Source organism: Rhinopithecus bieti, unplaced genomic scaffold (genome assembly GCF_001698545.2).
Source record: "Rhinopithecus bieti isolate Rb0 unplaced genomic scaffold, ASM169854v2 scaffold_3878, whole genome shotgun sequence".
In the NCBI taxonomy this organism is placed as follows: domain Eukaryota; kingdom Metazoa; phylum Chordata; class Mammalia; order Primates; family Cercopithecidae; genus Rhinopithecus; species Rhinopithecus bieti.
In genome coordinates, this window is record NW_016805059.1 from 3,703,856 (window position 1) to 3,720,137 (window position 16,282).

Consider the following 16,282-nt stretch of genomic DNA (forward strand, 5'->3'; position numbering starts at 1 on the left):
GCCAGGCCATGTGTGTATCCTGGAGCCCTTGAGGAATCCAATGAAACTTGTAGATCCTTTCTCCAGAAAATAAAACATATTCCCATATAAATACAAAATTTTCCTACAATATACATAATTTATGAATCCCTGAACTAAATAATAGGCTTACTTGAGTTCTATATTTATCTAAAATATTGTAAACTTTCAAGTGGATGATATAATTCTATAAATTCACAACAGTGTTTTAAAAGGAGCAAATTCGAGGCAATTTACCTCAATCATTACCATGTTGTTATGAGTCTGGGCCTATAAATTAATGTCTCCAGGATGATTAAGTATGTAAAAAGTTAATAGGTCCAACCAGACAATTAATATATTTCCATAGATATTAGTCTTGCTTAGGTTTCTATGGTTTTATTGTCATTTCAAATCATTATTTTCTATAGTTATTATTCATAGGTGAGTATATTATTTAGTTCCTCAAGTACATATTTTATAATTATGGTTTTTTTTGCAAGGAAATACCATCACTGGCCACTTTTACAGAAAATCAATTCTTAGGACAAACTCACAGTCAAATTCAGAGATGTTTTATCTTTAAGTAAAAACATGACCTTAAGCCCGGGCGCGGTGGCTCATGCCTGTAATCTCTGCACTTTGGGAGGCCGAGACGGGCGGATCACCTGAGGTCAGGAGTTTAAGACCAGCCTGGCCAACATGGTGAAACCCCGCCTCTACTAAAATACAAAATTAGCCGGGCGTGGTGGCGGGCGCCTGTAATCCCAGCTACTCCGGAGGCTGAGGCAGGAGACTCGCTTAAACCCGGGAGGAGGAGGTTGCAGTGAGCCAAGATTGCGTCATGGCCCTCCAGCCTGGGCGACAAGAGCAAAACTCTGTCTCAAACAAACAAAAAACCATGACCTTAATGTTTTTAATGAATTTCCAAGTGAGGTTGATTTACACTGCTATTCTTTTGCTAGATTGTTTCCCCCTCTCAAAGTGTATGCAGTATGTTGTCAGGACAGGATCAGTGAAACTAAAACAGGGCCAGTAAAATGTTTTGTCTATTTAAGTTTGCAAATGCCCAAGTCCATCCATTTTCTTTTACATAGAAAATAATTAGGTAGGGCTGATCAAAACCGGAGATTTTACCAGGGTAGGAAGCAAAATACCAATACTTGGCACAAGGATATGTATAAATAAAATGGCTGAAGTCTCCAATTGTGTCTTTCTTCTACCAGCTTTGAAAAGCTGTACCCTGGCATTGTTGAAGCCACAATAATCAACTAGGAAATGGCCAAGAGCTATGCAGTTTTGAGAAATTTTTAAAAAAATCTATTAGCAGAAAATAAATGTTTTTTTTTTTTTAATATCTACATGTCAAAAATTTCCAAATTAAAACAGCTATTCCTCAACATTCACTCAGCAAGTGTTTACTGAACTGTTTAAGCGAAATTGTTTTCAGGTGTTAAGCCTGCAAGTGTCCAAGTGCTTCTCGTCAGGATTGGAACCAGGAGACACAAAGCACACAGGCGACCTCCAAAGAGATCAAGGCAGTGGAGGCGCCTTAGATAGAGCCCACGGGAGTTTGCTCTCCAGACGCTTAGGCTCTCTGAATAAAAAGCATTAAACTCCGGGTAATACAGCACTAACAACCAGGGCCCCAGCCAAAATATTTAAGGCTGAAGGTAAGGCAGAAAACATAATTCGAAGACTTCTTCAGAGGGGCGAGTGAAACCCTCCAGTCAGGCGCTTCCAGGTGTCTCCCCTCTACAGGCTCGAGACTCCGCCCTAGGGGCGGTCCTGAGGAGGGAGACCCGCCTCTTGATCCCAGACGGCCGGGGGAGACTAGCGCGCGTGCGCAGAGCTTGCATCACATCCGCCGCCTGGGCGCCCAATTCCGGAAGGTGCAGCACAGTTGTGGCGGCGGGTACTGCGTTAGTGATTAGGGTTTCTTCCCTGCCGGAGGTGGGATACGCTGTAGCATCATGGTCGAGGTAAAGTGACACTGGGACTCTCAAGAGTCGTTTGTCTCTGTACTGTTTTTCTTTGGCAGTGGGCGTGGGGGATTGAGAGTGCTTGGAGTCCGGAGAGAAAAGAGCCTAGGAGGGAAGCTGTTTGGCCAAGGCCGGGTGGTCTCTTCATCGTGTTTTCGGGGAAGGGTTAGAAGCCGGATGAGAACCCGAGTCGGAGGTTCAGTCCGGGCGCTAAGCCTGAGATAATTCGTCCAGTCCTTGTTTGACTCTGGGGAGCTGGAAACTGTCCTTGGAGGCGGGGCCTCTGTTGGTGTTCGACCACTGGTCCTCGCCGCCCACGGGGCAGTGTCAGTGATTCTGTGCCCGAAAAGATTGGCGGTCTTCTCTATCTTGCGTTCAGGTCGTCTCTTATTTCAACTCTACTCCCAGAAAAACTTGCCATTCTTTACATCTTTTCCTGGCATGAACAGCCAGCCATTCTGTTAGCTGGTCTTGTCCATGTTGCCCCACATGTTTATTGATTCCATTCACTTTTCTCCGTATCCACTGCGGTCCACCTTAATTGAGACCAACATCATCTTTCACCGGGACTGGTGCATTAGCTCCCCGTTGATTTCCTTGCTTCCATTTTTGTTCCATAAGTTGTTCTGTTTAAAATGTAAGTTGTTCATACCTTTCTTGTTTAAAACCCTTTACTGACTATGTTGCTAGAACAAAATATAGGATGTTGTAATAGTCTAAAAGACCTTACCTAATCTGGACCTTGTCTACCCTTGCAACCACAAAGCACCATCTCATCCACCATATACAGCTGTGCTGCCCTCCTTGTATTATTTCAGTTAACTGAACATTTGTTTACATGACATTTCCATCAGCTTGGTTCGTTCTTACCTCTGTTTTGTGCAAGGCTAACTCCCTTTCTGCTTAAATATCACCTTAGTGAAGTCTTTCACAATTATACTTAGTCCTTCCTTTCCTGACCCAGTGCCTTGCTTGTTGCCCTCATAGCACTTATCAAAATGTGGAATTATTTTACTTTTTATTTGTTTCCTCTTGAGCACAGGGACCATGACTACCTTTTATCATTCTGTTGTGAGATTCTAGCACAATACCTGCCAGACACACAGTAGGAGCTCAGTAAATATTTATTGAATAAATGACTAAACTACGGCATCACTCAGTTGCTATACCTGAGGTTCTAGCCAAAGAGGAGCTTCCTCCTCTTCTCTGAACTTGACTCCTGTAGCTCGCAACAAGTAGCTATGGTGAGTGGTATAAAGCTTTTTACATATTTAAACATGTGAAGTGTATAATCAGTCTCACATTAGGTTATGATTTGTGTAATTTGTAGATAGGTGTGTAATTACATTCTTTTTTTTTTTTTTTAGGAGGTACAGAAACATTCTGTACACACACTTGTGTTCAGGTCATTGAAGAGGACCCATGACATGTTTGTAGCTGATAATGGAAAACCTGTGCCTTTAGATGAAGAGAGGTTGGTATAGTTTTTTTTTCAATTGCTGAAATATTTAACATTCTAATATTGGGGGAAGAGAGCAGGGAGAGGGAGACCTTTAAAGATAAACTGGTAATACTCATGGACTAATTCAATAATGAGTGGTGTTCTGGCATAATTTAAGCTGATTTAACTTTTTTTTTTTTTGGCCTTTTACAGTAAAAGTTCCATTAATTAATTGCATTTTATAAATACCCAGTAATTAAGAGAGTCCCTTTTAGGTATTTTATTTTATAATCAATCACTTTGTATGTGCTTTCAGCTTCCCGCTGCTCTCAGAGCCTTGCTGAGCTGAAATTGTACCTGGCCAGTACCTCTACTCCCATCTTTTCTCGTTAGTATGATGAAGATTTTTGAGTGGTGGCATATTTTTGGTTCTACATATCCAGCTCCAGTCTGGGATTGCATTATGTGCAGTGTTCCTTCTTTGTCCTTTACCCTTTTAAAATCTACTTAACTCCTCAAGCAAACATTTATATTTAATTTGTAAAGTAGACTATTTTAAAAGTAATATAAGTGCATTTCTTTTAAAATATTGAACCAATTAAGTACTTTTCTTAGTTCCAACTAACCTGTTTGGATACTTCTAGTAAAGGTTGCTATAGAGTTTTTACTATATTTATATTTTGAAGGAAAGTATATTGACTTTCAGGTTTCTTAAAGGGTGTGTTAGTTTCTATATATCTTTCAAGCAGACCCTTGATAATTTATCATAAAATATTTTCTATTTATTAGGTAACAAACTAAAATATTACTTAGGTTTATGAATGCTGTGTGGTGGAATGTGAGCAAAAGAACAGATATGGTGGGGAAATGCACTTGGAAATTTTTGATTCTTTTAAATACTACTTAAAATCTTACTAGAAACTTTTTCTACATGATTGGGCAAACTTAAGCTGTCTAAGTGTTTGTTTTAAAGTATTTATGGATACGTTCTTATGTTTATAATTTCTAAATAGTCACAAACGGAAAATGGCAATCAAGCTTCGTAATGAGTATGGTCCTGTGTTGCATATGCCTACTTCAAAAGAAAATCTTAAAGAGAAGGGTCCTCAGAATGCAACGGATTCATATGTTCATAAACAGTACCCTGCCAATCAAGGTGAGTATGGTATTATCAGAAATGTCAGACTTATATGTGAATTTTAAAATAGAAAATGTGTTATTTTGCCCCTGCTGGCAGGACTTAGGTGTGGTCATACAGTATTTAATGGCTGTACCAGTATTATAATGGAAATTTTGATCCTCATGGGAATACTGAGACATTGGTTGATGACTTTTTTCTTATAGGAAATAAAAATGGTAGTATAATGATGGCAGAGATTCTTAGAATGTGGAGAAGGTCACAGTAGAGATTAAAGGAAAAAATTGGAGAATATTCTTAACCTGTGGGGATACCATCTATCCTGTTTGTAATTCAGAAAGAGATATTAAATACTGAAATCTTAATAAATGAAGAGAATTCAAGCTTCCGCAGGAAACCATTTGCTTGGAAGAAGTACCAGAGTGGATTGTCACTTGATAGGAGGGCTTCTTTGTATACCATTGCTATATAGCAAATGGACAAGGACATGGTTTACAGAGATCAAAAGTGACCAATTTCCCTTATTTCTGAGGCTTGACTTTAGTTGAGAAAATTTGATAGATCCAGTTGAAAATGTAATATTATTTGATACTTTAAAGAGGTGATAACTTTTATATATAAGATAAATTCACTACTATTGATTTTTTTTGTCTTTTTTCTAGGACAAGAAGTTGAATACTTTGTGGCAGGCACACATCCATACCCACCGGGACCTGGTTAGTGAGTTGTTGTATATTGAAAATGTCTTAAAAATGTCCCATACATTTTCACTAACGAGCCAATAATGAGATTCTTGTTGCCTATAAATTGCAAGATAAGCTCAATAGCCAAGCATCCATGCATAGCTTTGTAGGTGATAATGAATACTCATGTGCCTTTATTCAGCAAACATTCTTGAGTATGTATAATTTTTCAGGCAATGTGCTAGGAATTCAAAGACAGTAAAACTGTTGCAGGCCTAGACAAATTTATTATCTGGTGGTTTAGGCAGACATGTAAATATCACCAAGCTTATAAAAATGATGGACATGTTAGAGGCAGTATCTTAGAAACATGTCCTCTGTCTGTATTAAGGTATTGGCCCACAGATGGAGTGGCCAGTATAACCGGGTAGAGGACATTAGCATATATAGAAAGTCCAGGAAAATTGGGTGCTTCTAGTTGTAGTAAGTTACAACCACTCTTGGAAACATTCTGTTTGTATTTGAGGAACTGCTTAATACTGACTTTTGAAACTAATACCCAAATACAATGGAAATGAACTTTACTGTTCTGGGCTGCTTTAATACCTTGTAGGCTATGATCAAATTTGAGTTATGCGTTATTAAGCAGTATTTATTGTAGAAATTAAAAACAAAGATGAGCAAAACTTAATCAAAATTTGTATCACTGCCTGGAATTAATAAACATTTGGAATGTTTTCCTTCATCATTTTATTTTAAGTGCATGTAAATGAATAATATAAAGCTACTAAAAGAAATTGATTTTTCGTTTTAATAGGGGTTGCTTTGACAGCTGATACTAAGATCCAGAGAATGCCAAGTGAATCAGCTGCACAGTCCTTAGCGGTGGCATTACCTTCTCAGACCAAGTATGAAATATTATAATTACAAAGATCTTAAAAGCATATTTCACTGTTCATGTTTTTTTTTTTTTAATTTCTTTATAACTATTGTATGACATTTTCCTTTATTAGGACTTATAACAATTTAAAATAAAGGGTTAGTTTTGCAGAATACATGACTAGAGGCGTTAATTACTTTGAATATAATATTTCTTTGGCCTCAGGGCTGATGTAAATCGTACTGCACCTAGTGGAAGTGAATACCGACATCCTGGGGCTTCTGACCGTCCACAGCCTCCAGCGATGAATTCAGTAAGTTTTTCTGCGTCAAATAGCAGGTTTCTAACTTTTTAAACATGTTGCCTTATTTCCCTCTGATCGAAAGTCTTACCTTAAATACTAAAGAAGTGAACACTTTGGAATTATTAAGATAAATAGCAGCCTGAGCTAGTCATTCATATTTCATAGTCCTAAAACTGAAGTTGGTAGTAAATTAACATTTTTTGGAATGCTGTTGTCTACTTGTACTTTGTGTGTAATATGTGTTTTGATAAAGATAATGTGATGTTGGTATTTATTGCCCACTATTAAAATGCAAGGAGAGTTTTCTGAAACTTGTATTAGTATGCATTGCATATGAAAATCTTTTGTTTTTTTATTAAATTTTAAGTTGGTTTGTACAGTTATGTTGAGTGCTATTAGTGTTGTACTATTCATGGGCTATACAACTAGTCTTATAAATGAGCATTTAGAAATAAGTTTATCTGTAAGTAAATGGCAACTGGTATTAGTATGGTAGAAATAGTTGTAGAATTATTTTCTATAGTTATTTTATTGATTTATTTTTCTGCCATGTATTTTATTATGCTGCCACTTGAAATAAGTGCTGGCTTTGCTTCTCAGCTCATTATGCAATTGTTTTGACTTCATGAAGTGAATGAATGTGTAACCCCCACATCTCATTTCTTCCTTTATCTTCCATTCAGAGCATATCTTCTGTCCAGGCTCTCTACCCTCCTTATGAGGGTGTAATTTAAGCTTCTTGAGGGCAAAAACTTTATGGGCTTAATTATTTTTTGGATGACTAGATGACTGCTAACAATAGATGGTATATCAGGCAGTATACCTGTTAAAACAGTATTTAAATATTGTATTAGAAGACAAATAGAAGGAACTATCATACCAGTCTTTGCTACATTAAATCAATAATGTTAAAGTATGACAATGAAAGGCAGTGGCATTAATACACTTAAAATGACTTTAATAATGGGAGCTTACATGGAGCATTTACTACTTTTTAAATCTTTGTAGTAACCCTATGAAATAGGCACTATTCTTCCCATTTTATAGGTGAGGCACATAGAGGTTACATAATTGTTACCTAATGTCAAACAGCTAGTAATGGGCCAAGCTGGGATTTGAACCCATACACAGTGATGTGTGTTCTTAAGTGTAATGTTCTGCCTCTCTCTGATTTTATAATTGCTTTTTAAAATTAACATACAGAAAATTTTATTTATTCATTTATGGAAAAAATCTTTTGTAAGTTCCCTCTTTCCATTTCCATTTCTGAATTGATATGAAGCCTTTGGTATGATATCTTTAATAATAATAATGTCTCTTCTATGTCTAGATTGTCATGGAGACCGGCAATACCAAGAACTCTGCACTGATGGCTAAAAAAGCCCCTACAATGCCAAAACCCCAGTGGCACCCACCGTGGAAACTCTACAGGGTGAGTGACTCTGCATTTATTTTATTATGTGAATCATGATTGCTTTCTAGTTGACAAGCACTGAAGAATAGAGTAAGGAGGAAAAAGAGTGAATATGAAAAGCCGGTAGAGCAATCTGAGGTGGACTGAGAAGAGTCTTAGGGAGTATCTTAAAAGATCTGTTGGGAAGGCGACTTCCTTAAGTAAAAGTTATACTTGTATTTTATATAAAATCATATAAAATGTCAAGATAAAGCTTCTAAATATGGATTGCAGACTAAATAAATTTAGAAAGTGTTCAAAGTATTTAGTTTGAAGGTGAAGGGGGAAAACACCATATAAAGAAATTCTTTGGGCCTACCAGTTATTCTTTCAACTACAATAAATTAAAATGAGTCAGAGTGTATCATCTAAAAGAAAATGGACATGCATGCTCACTTCGGCAGCCCATATGCTAAAATTGGAACGGTACAGAGAAGATGAGCATGGCCCTTCTGCAAGGATAACACAGATTCGTGAGGTGTGCCATACTGTTCATTTTGCATTGCTTGCCTGTATCAAAATATCTCATGTACCCCATAAATATATTTCTACTGCGTACCCACAAAAATTAAACACAAAATTTTAAAAAAGAAACTGTACATAGTAGAAAATGTACAGCTACATGTAATTTAATATATATTTTAAAATTTTATTTTCAAATGATTGTACAGCAAGAGACTTTTTGTTTGACATACAGGTCTAATGAATTGTAATAGATGTATTGATTTGGGTAACCGCTACCACAATTAGGATATAGACGTTACGTCACCTCAAAAAACACCCCTGTGCTATTCTTTTGTAGTTATATCTTCCTTCACCTCTGACAATCACTGATCTGTTTTCTATCACTATAGTTGTCTTATTTTTTTTCAATAATTTCAGTTCTAATTTATTTTTAATTTTTATGGCTAACATAATAGATGTGCATATTTATGGGCTACATATCAAATCTGATACAAGCATACACTGTGTAGGCCAGATATGGTGGCTCATGCCTATAATCCCAGCACTTTGGGAGGCCTAGGCAAGTGGATCTCTTGAGTCCAGGTGTTCAGTACCAGCCTGGGCAACACAACAGAATCCCGTCTCTACAAAAAATACAAAAATTAGCTATGTGTGGTGGCACACACCTGTAGTTCCAGCTACTCCAGAGACTGAAGTGGGAGGATCACTTGGGCTCAGGAGGCGGAGGTTGCAGTGAGCCAGGATCACACCGCTGCACTCCAGCCTGGGCAACAGAGTGACACCCTATCTCAAAACAAGAAACAAAGAAAAAAAGCATACACTGTATAATGATCAAATCGCGGTAATTGGGATATTTATCTCCACGGTAATTGGGATATTATTTCTTTGTATTAGGAACATTCCATTTTACTCTTCTAGTTATTTTGATATATACAATAAATTATTCTTAGCTATAGTCACCCTATTGTGCTACCAAGCTAACTAGCCAAACTAGTGCTACCAAACACTAAATCTTACTCCCTTTATCTAACTGTATTTTTATACCCATTATCCACTCCCTCTTTATCCTCTGCCTCCCCACTATTCTTCCCAACCTCTAGTAGCCATCATTCAACTCTCAAGATCATTTATTTTTTAGCTCCCATATATGAGAGAGAGCATGCAGTACTTGTGTTTCTGTGCCTGGCTTATTTCACTTAACATAGTATCTTCCAGTTCCATCCTTGTTGTTGCAAATGACAGAATTTCATTCTTTTTAATGGCTGAGTAGTATTCCATTGTGTGTATGTACCACATTTTATTTATTCATTCACCTCTTGATGGACACTTAGGTTGGTTTAGCTGTGTCTTTTTGACTATGTCATATAAATGGAATCATACAAAATGTACTTTTTGAGATTGGCTTCCTTCACACAGCTTAATACCTTTGTGAGTCACTGAAGTTGTTGCAAGTATTAATAATGTATTCCTTTTTATTACTGAGTAGTATACATTATATAGATGAGCCACAATTTATCTATTAACTTGTTGAAGATAATTTAATATTGTAAAATATAATAGTCAAATTATCTTTTAAATTTATGATTTGAAGATGGGAGGGCAATTCAAACTCGAGCTGCAGTTAAACTTAAAAACATTTTAACTTGTATGTTAGCCGCCCATTCTACTTTGTTTTATACAGGTTATCAGTGGGCATCTTGGCTGGGTTCGATGTATTGCTGTGGAACCTGGAAATCAGTGGTTTGTTACTGGGTCTGCTGACAGAACCATAAAGGTAATAATGAAGGAAGAAAAAATAAACATGACTTTGTGTTTGTCATGTAAGTTTAATCAGTTACTATTTCCTGTGGCAGGAATTGCTATTGCAGTTCCTCTGTTATTTTAGACCTGAATAAGGAGTAAAATTTATCATTTATACTAATAAGTGTTCTAAATAAATATCTGTTTGAAAAGTGGTATTTAAACCACTTTTTCTTTACCTGCTGAATACCTACCACTAATTCCTTTATACTTACATTTTTGTCTCCAACTGGTTACAAAATTAAGAGCATGCTCATTCATAGAAAATGTGGAAAATACAGAGAATTATGAAAGTACGTAAACCTGTATATAATCCTACCATTGTTAGATACTTGGATAAGTTTCATTTTAGTATTTATTTCTGGAGGTATAAATGCCTTTACTTCTAAGCCCTTTTCCTGTGTGTGTATCTTTTAAAAATCATTTAGTATGTAATTTTGTATCTTGCTTTTTTCCCTTAACATTGTATCAAAGGCATATTCCTGTGAAAAATTTACCATCTTTTAAAGTGGCTGCATAATATTATATCATTTGGATAGTCTGTAATCTGTTTTCCTATTGTTGGATGGTAGAGTTTTTAGTCTGATTTTCACCATTACAAGTAATGCTGTTAAGTTTTGTATATAAGACTTTTTCTGTGTTTTAAATTATTTTGTTATGGTAGAGTTCCATAAATGGAATAAATGGGTCAAATATTTTTGAAGCTGATACCCAAAGTACAAATTACTTTCCAAATGGGTGAATCGATACTTGCAGTGTATGAGAGGATCCTTTTCAGCACATTGGTTGTACATTCCTTTACAAATATCTAATATGGTATGCAAAAATGGATACTTAATTTTTTTTTTTAAAGTTTGTATAGGCTGGGCGCAGTGGCTCACACCTGTAATCCCAACACTTTTGGGAGGCTGAGGCGGGCAGATCATGAGGTCAGGAGATCGAGACCAGCCTGCCTAACACGGTGAAACCCTGTCTCCACTAAAAAATACAAAAAAATTAGCTGGGCACGGTGATGGGCACCTGTAATCCCAGCTACTTCGGAGGCTGAGGCAGGAAAATGGCGTGAACCCAGGAGGTGGAGCTTGCAGTGAGCGTAGATTGCGCCACTGCACTCCAACCTGGGCGACAGAGCGAGACTCTGTCTCAAAAAATAAATAACTAACTAAAAAGTTTGTATAAAATTTCTAATGAGTTTGAACTTTTTCATATATTTGCTGCTTTTAGGGTTTCTTTAAGTTGTTGCTGTCCTCGGTTAATTTAATACCATACTTTTCATACTGTTATTATCAAAGATTCCATTTATATAACAAGAAGGTTAACCTGTCATCTAATTGCAAATATTTTTCCAGTTTGAGCATGCCAGTTTTTTTCTTGCTTTTATTTGGTGGGGAGTCATTTTACAAAATTTTTTATTTTTACATATTTGTTATCTTCTCTTTGAAAACTCAATTTTAATAATCAGGATTCTAAAATTTTGCTTTGCGGTAACCAGGGAAAGAAAAAAAAATATTCTTTGATTGCAGATCTGGGACTTGGCTAGTGGCAAATTAAAACTGTCATTGACTGGGCATATTAGTACTGTGCGGGGCGTGATAGTAAGCACAAGGAGCCCATACCTGTTCTCTTGTGGAGAAGACAAACAAGTAAAATGCTGGGATCTTGAATACAATAAGGTAAGGTTGGGATTAAGGATTTAAAACATTATGAACCACTGTTTATCTTTCTAATTCTACAAGTGTTAACTGTCCTGCTTTGTCTTTAGGTTATAAGGCATTATCATGGACATTTAAGTGCAGTATATGGTTTGGATTTGCACCCAACAATCGATGTGTTGGTAACCTGTAGTCGAGATTCAACTGCACGGGTAAATGGGATAGAGTTGTGTTTTTATCTGTAAATATATTGCATCTTGTAGGGTGCATGTCTGGTTTCAGAGTCTTCAATTGATTGATAGAGAATTAAAGATAGTTGTCTTGAGTCATCAATATACTACTCCCTAAGTTTCTTAACTTGCATTTTTTTCCACCTTAGTCTTCAGTTCTATGACCTCATGATGTTAGTGTTATTAGTGCCCTGCCCCTGAAATGTGATATTCTCACGTTCCATTCTGTAACAACTATTGTCCATTAGTTCTTTCATTCAGTAGTGTTAAAAAGTAGTCCCATCATGCCCATTCTTAGATTTTCAGTGCCCTGATCTTTTAGCTTTTTAAAGTTCTTTCAAGGTGTCTCCTATTTATATTCTTCCTCCAGTTGATAAATCATTATCTTTCATTTAAGCGTTTTCTTTATTATATTCAGGCACTAGTTGTCTAGTAAATTTTCAGCCTTGAATTGATCCAGTTATCTTCTTGAGATAATGAATACCTATTCTCTTTCCTAATATGTCTATTGCGTTTTTATAGATTTGGGATGTGAGAACTAAAGCCAGTGTACACACATTATCTGGACATACAAATGCAGTTGCTACAGTGAGGTGTCAGGCTGCAGAACCACAGATTATTACAGGTATGATCGATACTTTTCAAGTTTATAGAATATTCATATCAGAATCCATGTTATTATACATATACTTTTAATATTCACGATGACTCTTGCTTTGCATTGTGTTTACAGTGTTTCTGTGTCATATTTTAATCATGGACATTTGAAATATATTCAAATGAAATTTCATTCCACTGTTTTTATCTCGTGGTTTTTACATATCATAGAGTATGCCATACATAGTATCCTGTAATGTCTGACTAGAATACTGTGATATAAACAATTAAGTATTATTTTATAGTGTCAAAATTATTTTTCTAGGAAATTGAAGTTAGAAGACAAAATACCTTGAGACTAGTAACCTTTAGAACTGTTTTGAATCTTACTTTGCTCTAAATAAAGTTAGTAACAATGGCCGGGCGCGGTGGCTCAAGCCTGTAATCCCAGCACTTTGGGAGGCCGAGACGGGCGGATCACGAGGTCAGGAGATCGAGACCATCCTGGCTAACATGGTGAAACCCCGTCTCTACTAAAATATACAAAAAACTAGCCTGGCAAGGTGGCAGGCGCCTGTAGTCCCAGCTGCTCGGGAGGCTGAGGCAGGAGAATGGCGTAAACCCGGGAGGCCGAGCTTGCAGTGAGCTGAGATCCGGCCACTGCACTCCAGCCTGGGCGACAGAGTGAGACTCTGTCTCAAAAAAAAAAAGAAGTTAGTAACAATGGAACTTTAATACTAGAAAATAATTCCTTTGCCTGATGTATTTTATTAACTTAAAAAAAAATCATTGAAGTTTTTTCCTTTTCACTAGAGTGTACAATCATATATTTGTTTTATTTGTTATTTGCATGTGTTTTAGCTGTTCAGTTGACAGTGAATCAGTTGTTGTATTGCATTTTTTAAAGAATTAAAATCAACCTAAAAATTTGGAACTATGAAGAAATTAACCAAGACTGATTTGCAAGTGATAAGGCTTTCATTTAGAACGTATGTGTTTTGGAAGAATGCTTTGTATTTTATTTAACTTTTGCATTATTTTTCCTGGTCTGTGTTTTGAGGGATATATTTGTTTCCATTACAGGAAGCCATGATACTACAATTCGATTATGGGATCTGGTGGCTGGAAAAACAAGAGTGACGTTAACAAATCACAAAAAATCAGTTAGGGCTGTGGTTTTACATCCAAGACAGTAAGTGTATTTTCCTAATTAGCTTCTTGTTTTTCTTCAGTTCTTAGTATAATGCTGAAATGCTAGTGGTGTCAGCACTGCCTTTGGCAGTCATTTAGCTGCTGTCATTTCCAGGCCTGTGCCACATAGGAATGTGTGTTTCTTTCATTTTCCTTATGCACTATTTTGCTTCATGCCCTGTAAAACATGAGGAAAAGCCTTCTACTTGATAACAAATAAATAATGTCAAATGAGACAATGTAAATAAATCATGATTAAATGCTGCATGTCAGAATAAAAGATATTAGTGGCTGGGCTTAATGTTTTGGACATAAATGATATTGGACACTGAGACATTCATTGAATAGTTTAATTCTTAAGGAGGAAGTTAATATATGAAGAAAGAGAAATAATAAGAACCGTGAACATTATAGTCAGAGTATCCAAAGAGGTGGAGCATATATATCACAACTATTGTTTGTTGTATCAGATCACTCTGACACTTTTCTGGTTATATTCATATTCTTTCTCTTCTCCCTTTCCTCCTCTCTGTCTTCTACTCTCCATACCCTTTTCCCCCTCTCTTCTTCCTTCCTTTGCTTGTCTTTCTCACTCTCATCTCTCCTCACTCCCATTCTCTCTCTTCCTCTTGCCCTCTATTTCTTTTCTCCCTTTCTTCCTGTTCCTGTCTTGCTCTCCCTCCCTCCAAAAGAGTTGCATAACACATTGCCCTTCTTGTGAAATAGGACTTCTACACATTTATTGCTCTGGCTTAGTGCAGAGCATTAAGGAAATGAAAGAATAAAACTTAAAGGAAATGAAAGAATAAAACTTTAGGACTTAAAATATCCAGTTAAAAATGTGAAGATCTGATTTAACTTTGAACAAATGTCTTAATATTTTTACATTTTGATATGACTATTTTGCTGAATATATAAATCATTGAGGACACAACACAAAATATAATTGAAATAAGCTTTTAAAAACCCACCACTTTATTTAACTTGGTTTCCTTTGTCATTAATTCTTTTTAATATTATTTCAGTTACACATTTGCATCTGGTTCTCCAGATAACATAAAGCAGTGGAAATTCCCTGATGGAAGTTTCATTCAAAATCTTTCCGGTCATAATGCTATTATTAACACGTTGACAGTAAATTCTGATGGAGTACTTGTATCTGGAGGTAAAATAAGATTTTTATAATAAATATGTTTATCTGTTACTTTTAATGATGAATAAACATTTGTAATGCTTCTAAGCTGTCACACTTAAGTATTATAGTCGCACTTGCCTGATTAGGGCATTTGCATGTTACTATGTGTGTTCATGCATATACATAATACATGTAGTATATTTCATAGTTTAGTCCTTTCGAGTTCCAATCTGATGAATCTCAGGGATTTATGCTGAGAATTGCCTAAAATTTTGTTTATTATTCTGGAATTGGATGTTAGATTTTGAGGTGCTTTTTAAGATCTGTAAATTCTGAACCCAGCACAAATGAAAGTAGAAAAGCCAATAATAAGAGGAGATTGAGTGCCTGTGTCTTATGTATTTTTATAACCGAAGTATTGCCATGCTTGGGCTAATGATGCTTAATAAATGTTTGTCAGGCCGTACTGCTGAAGGGATACCAGGTGTAACTAGATTTTTCCCTTTAAGCTGACAATGGCACCATGCATCTTTGGGACTGGAGAACTGGCTACAATTTTCAGAGAGTTCATGCAGCTGTGCAACCTGGGTCTTTGGACAGTGAATCAGGAATATTTGCCTGTGCTTTTGATCAGTCTGAAAGTCGATTACTAACAGCTGAAGCTGATAAAACCATTAAAGTATACAGAGAGGATGACACAGCCGTAAGTTCTCTGTTTCACATTTGTTAAGTAAAGCAGCTATACCAATTTGGCACTGTTCTCATTTAATTATCAGAAGGAAAAATAATCTTTATAGTATTTAAGATATTTGTTTTCTTGAATAGTGTCTATTTATAGATTATTATTTCACTGATACCAGTGAATTCATGGATGGTTTTAATTTTATCCCAACTTTCTTTGTTATAGTTGCTGGGAAATGTTGCACCAAGAATAACAGCAAATAAATAGATTGTTATGCAAATTAATTTGAGAATCCTAAGCTTTGGTGTTAGTAGAATATCCAAATAGAAATGTTATTTTAGATGAAAAACTGCAAACTAAACATAATGAATCCATCCATCTGTTATTAGGCTTGGATAATATCAGAAGTTTATCAACTCTTCCTAAAATTGTCAAAGAACTACTAAGTATATAATGCCAATGAATAATGTTAGAGGAGATACCTTATTTCTGTTAGAAAGGAAGCCTGTTAGACATGAAGCAAACTAATAATAATTTATTTTAACTTGCTTTTCTACTTTTAGACAGAAGAAACTCATCCAGTCAGCTGGAAACCAGAAATTATCAAGAGAAAGAGATTTTAATGAATGTGGAATTTTCTTTTTTTTTTTTT

The 16,282-nt window shown here is 36.0% G+C and overlaps 1 protein-coding gene across 1 annotated transcript; it reads left to right on the forward strand.

Annotated features, from left to right (window-relative positions):
* The first annotated feature begins 1,843 nt into the window (after positions 1–1,843).
* On the forward strand, positions 1,844–16,282 carry PLRG1 (pleiotropic regulator 1). The gene is made up of 15 exons (XM_017871084.1): positions 1,844–1,979; positions 3,347–3,453; positions 4,434–4,576; positions 5,221–5,274; positions 6,059–6,149; positions 6,347–6,434; positions 7,756–7,857; positions 10,025–10,117; positions 11,667–11,816; positions 11,906–12,007; positions 12,548–12,650; positions 13,706–13,814; positions 14,839–14,978; positions 15,458–15,651; positions 16,194–16,282. The coding sequence occupies exons 1-15, from the start codon at positions 1,971–1,973 to the stop codon at positions 16,251–16,253; spliced, it is 1,545 nt and encodes a 514-aa protein (XP_017726573.1). The 5' UTR covers positions 1,844–1,970; the 3' UTR covers positions 16,254–16,282.

Coding starts and splice junctions, on each gene's coding strand:
- PLRG1 (XM_017871084.1), top strand. Junction 4,577..5,220: donor ACAGTACCCTGCCAATCAAG/GTGAGTATGGTA, acceptor TCTTTTTTCTAG/GACAAGAAGTTGAATACTTT. Junction 11,817..11,905: donor GGGATCTTGAATACAATAAG/GTAAGGTTGGGA, acceptor CTTTGTCTTTAG/GTTATAAGGCATTATCATGG.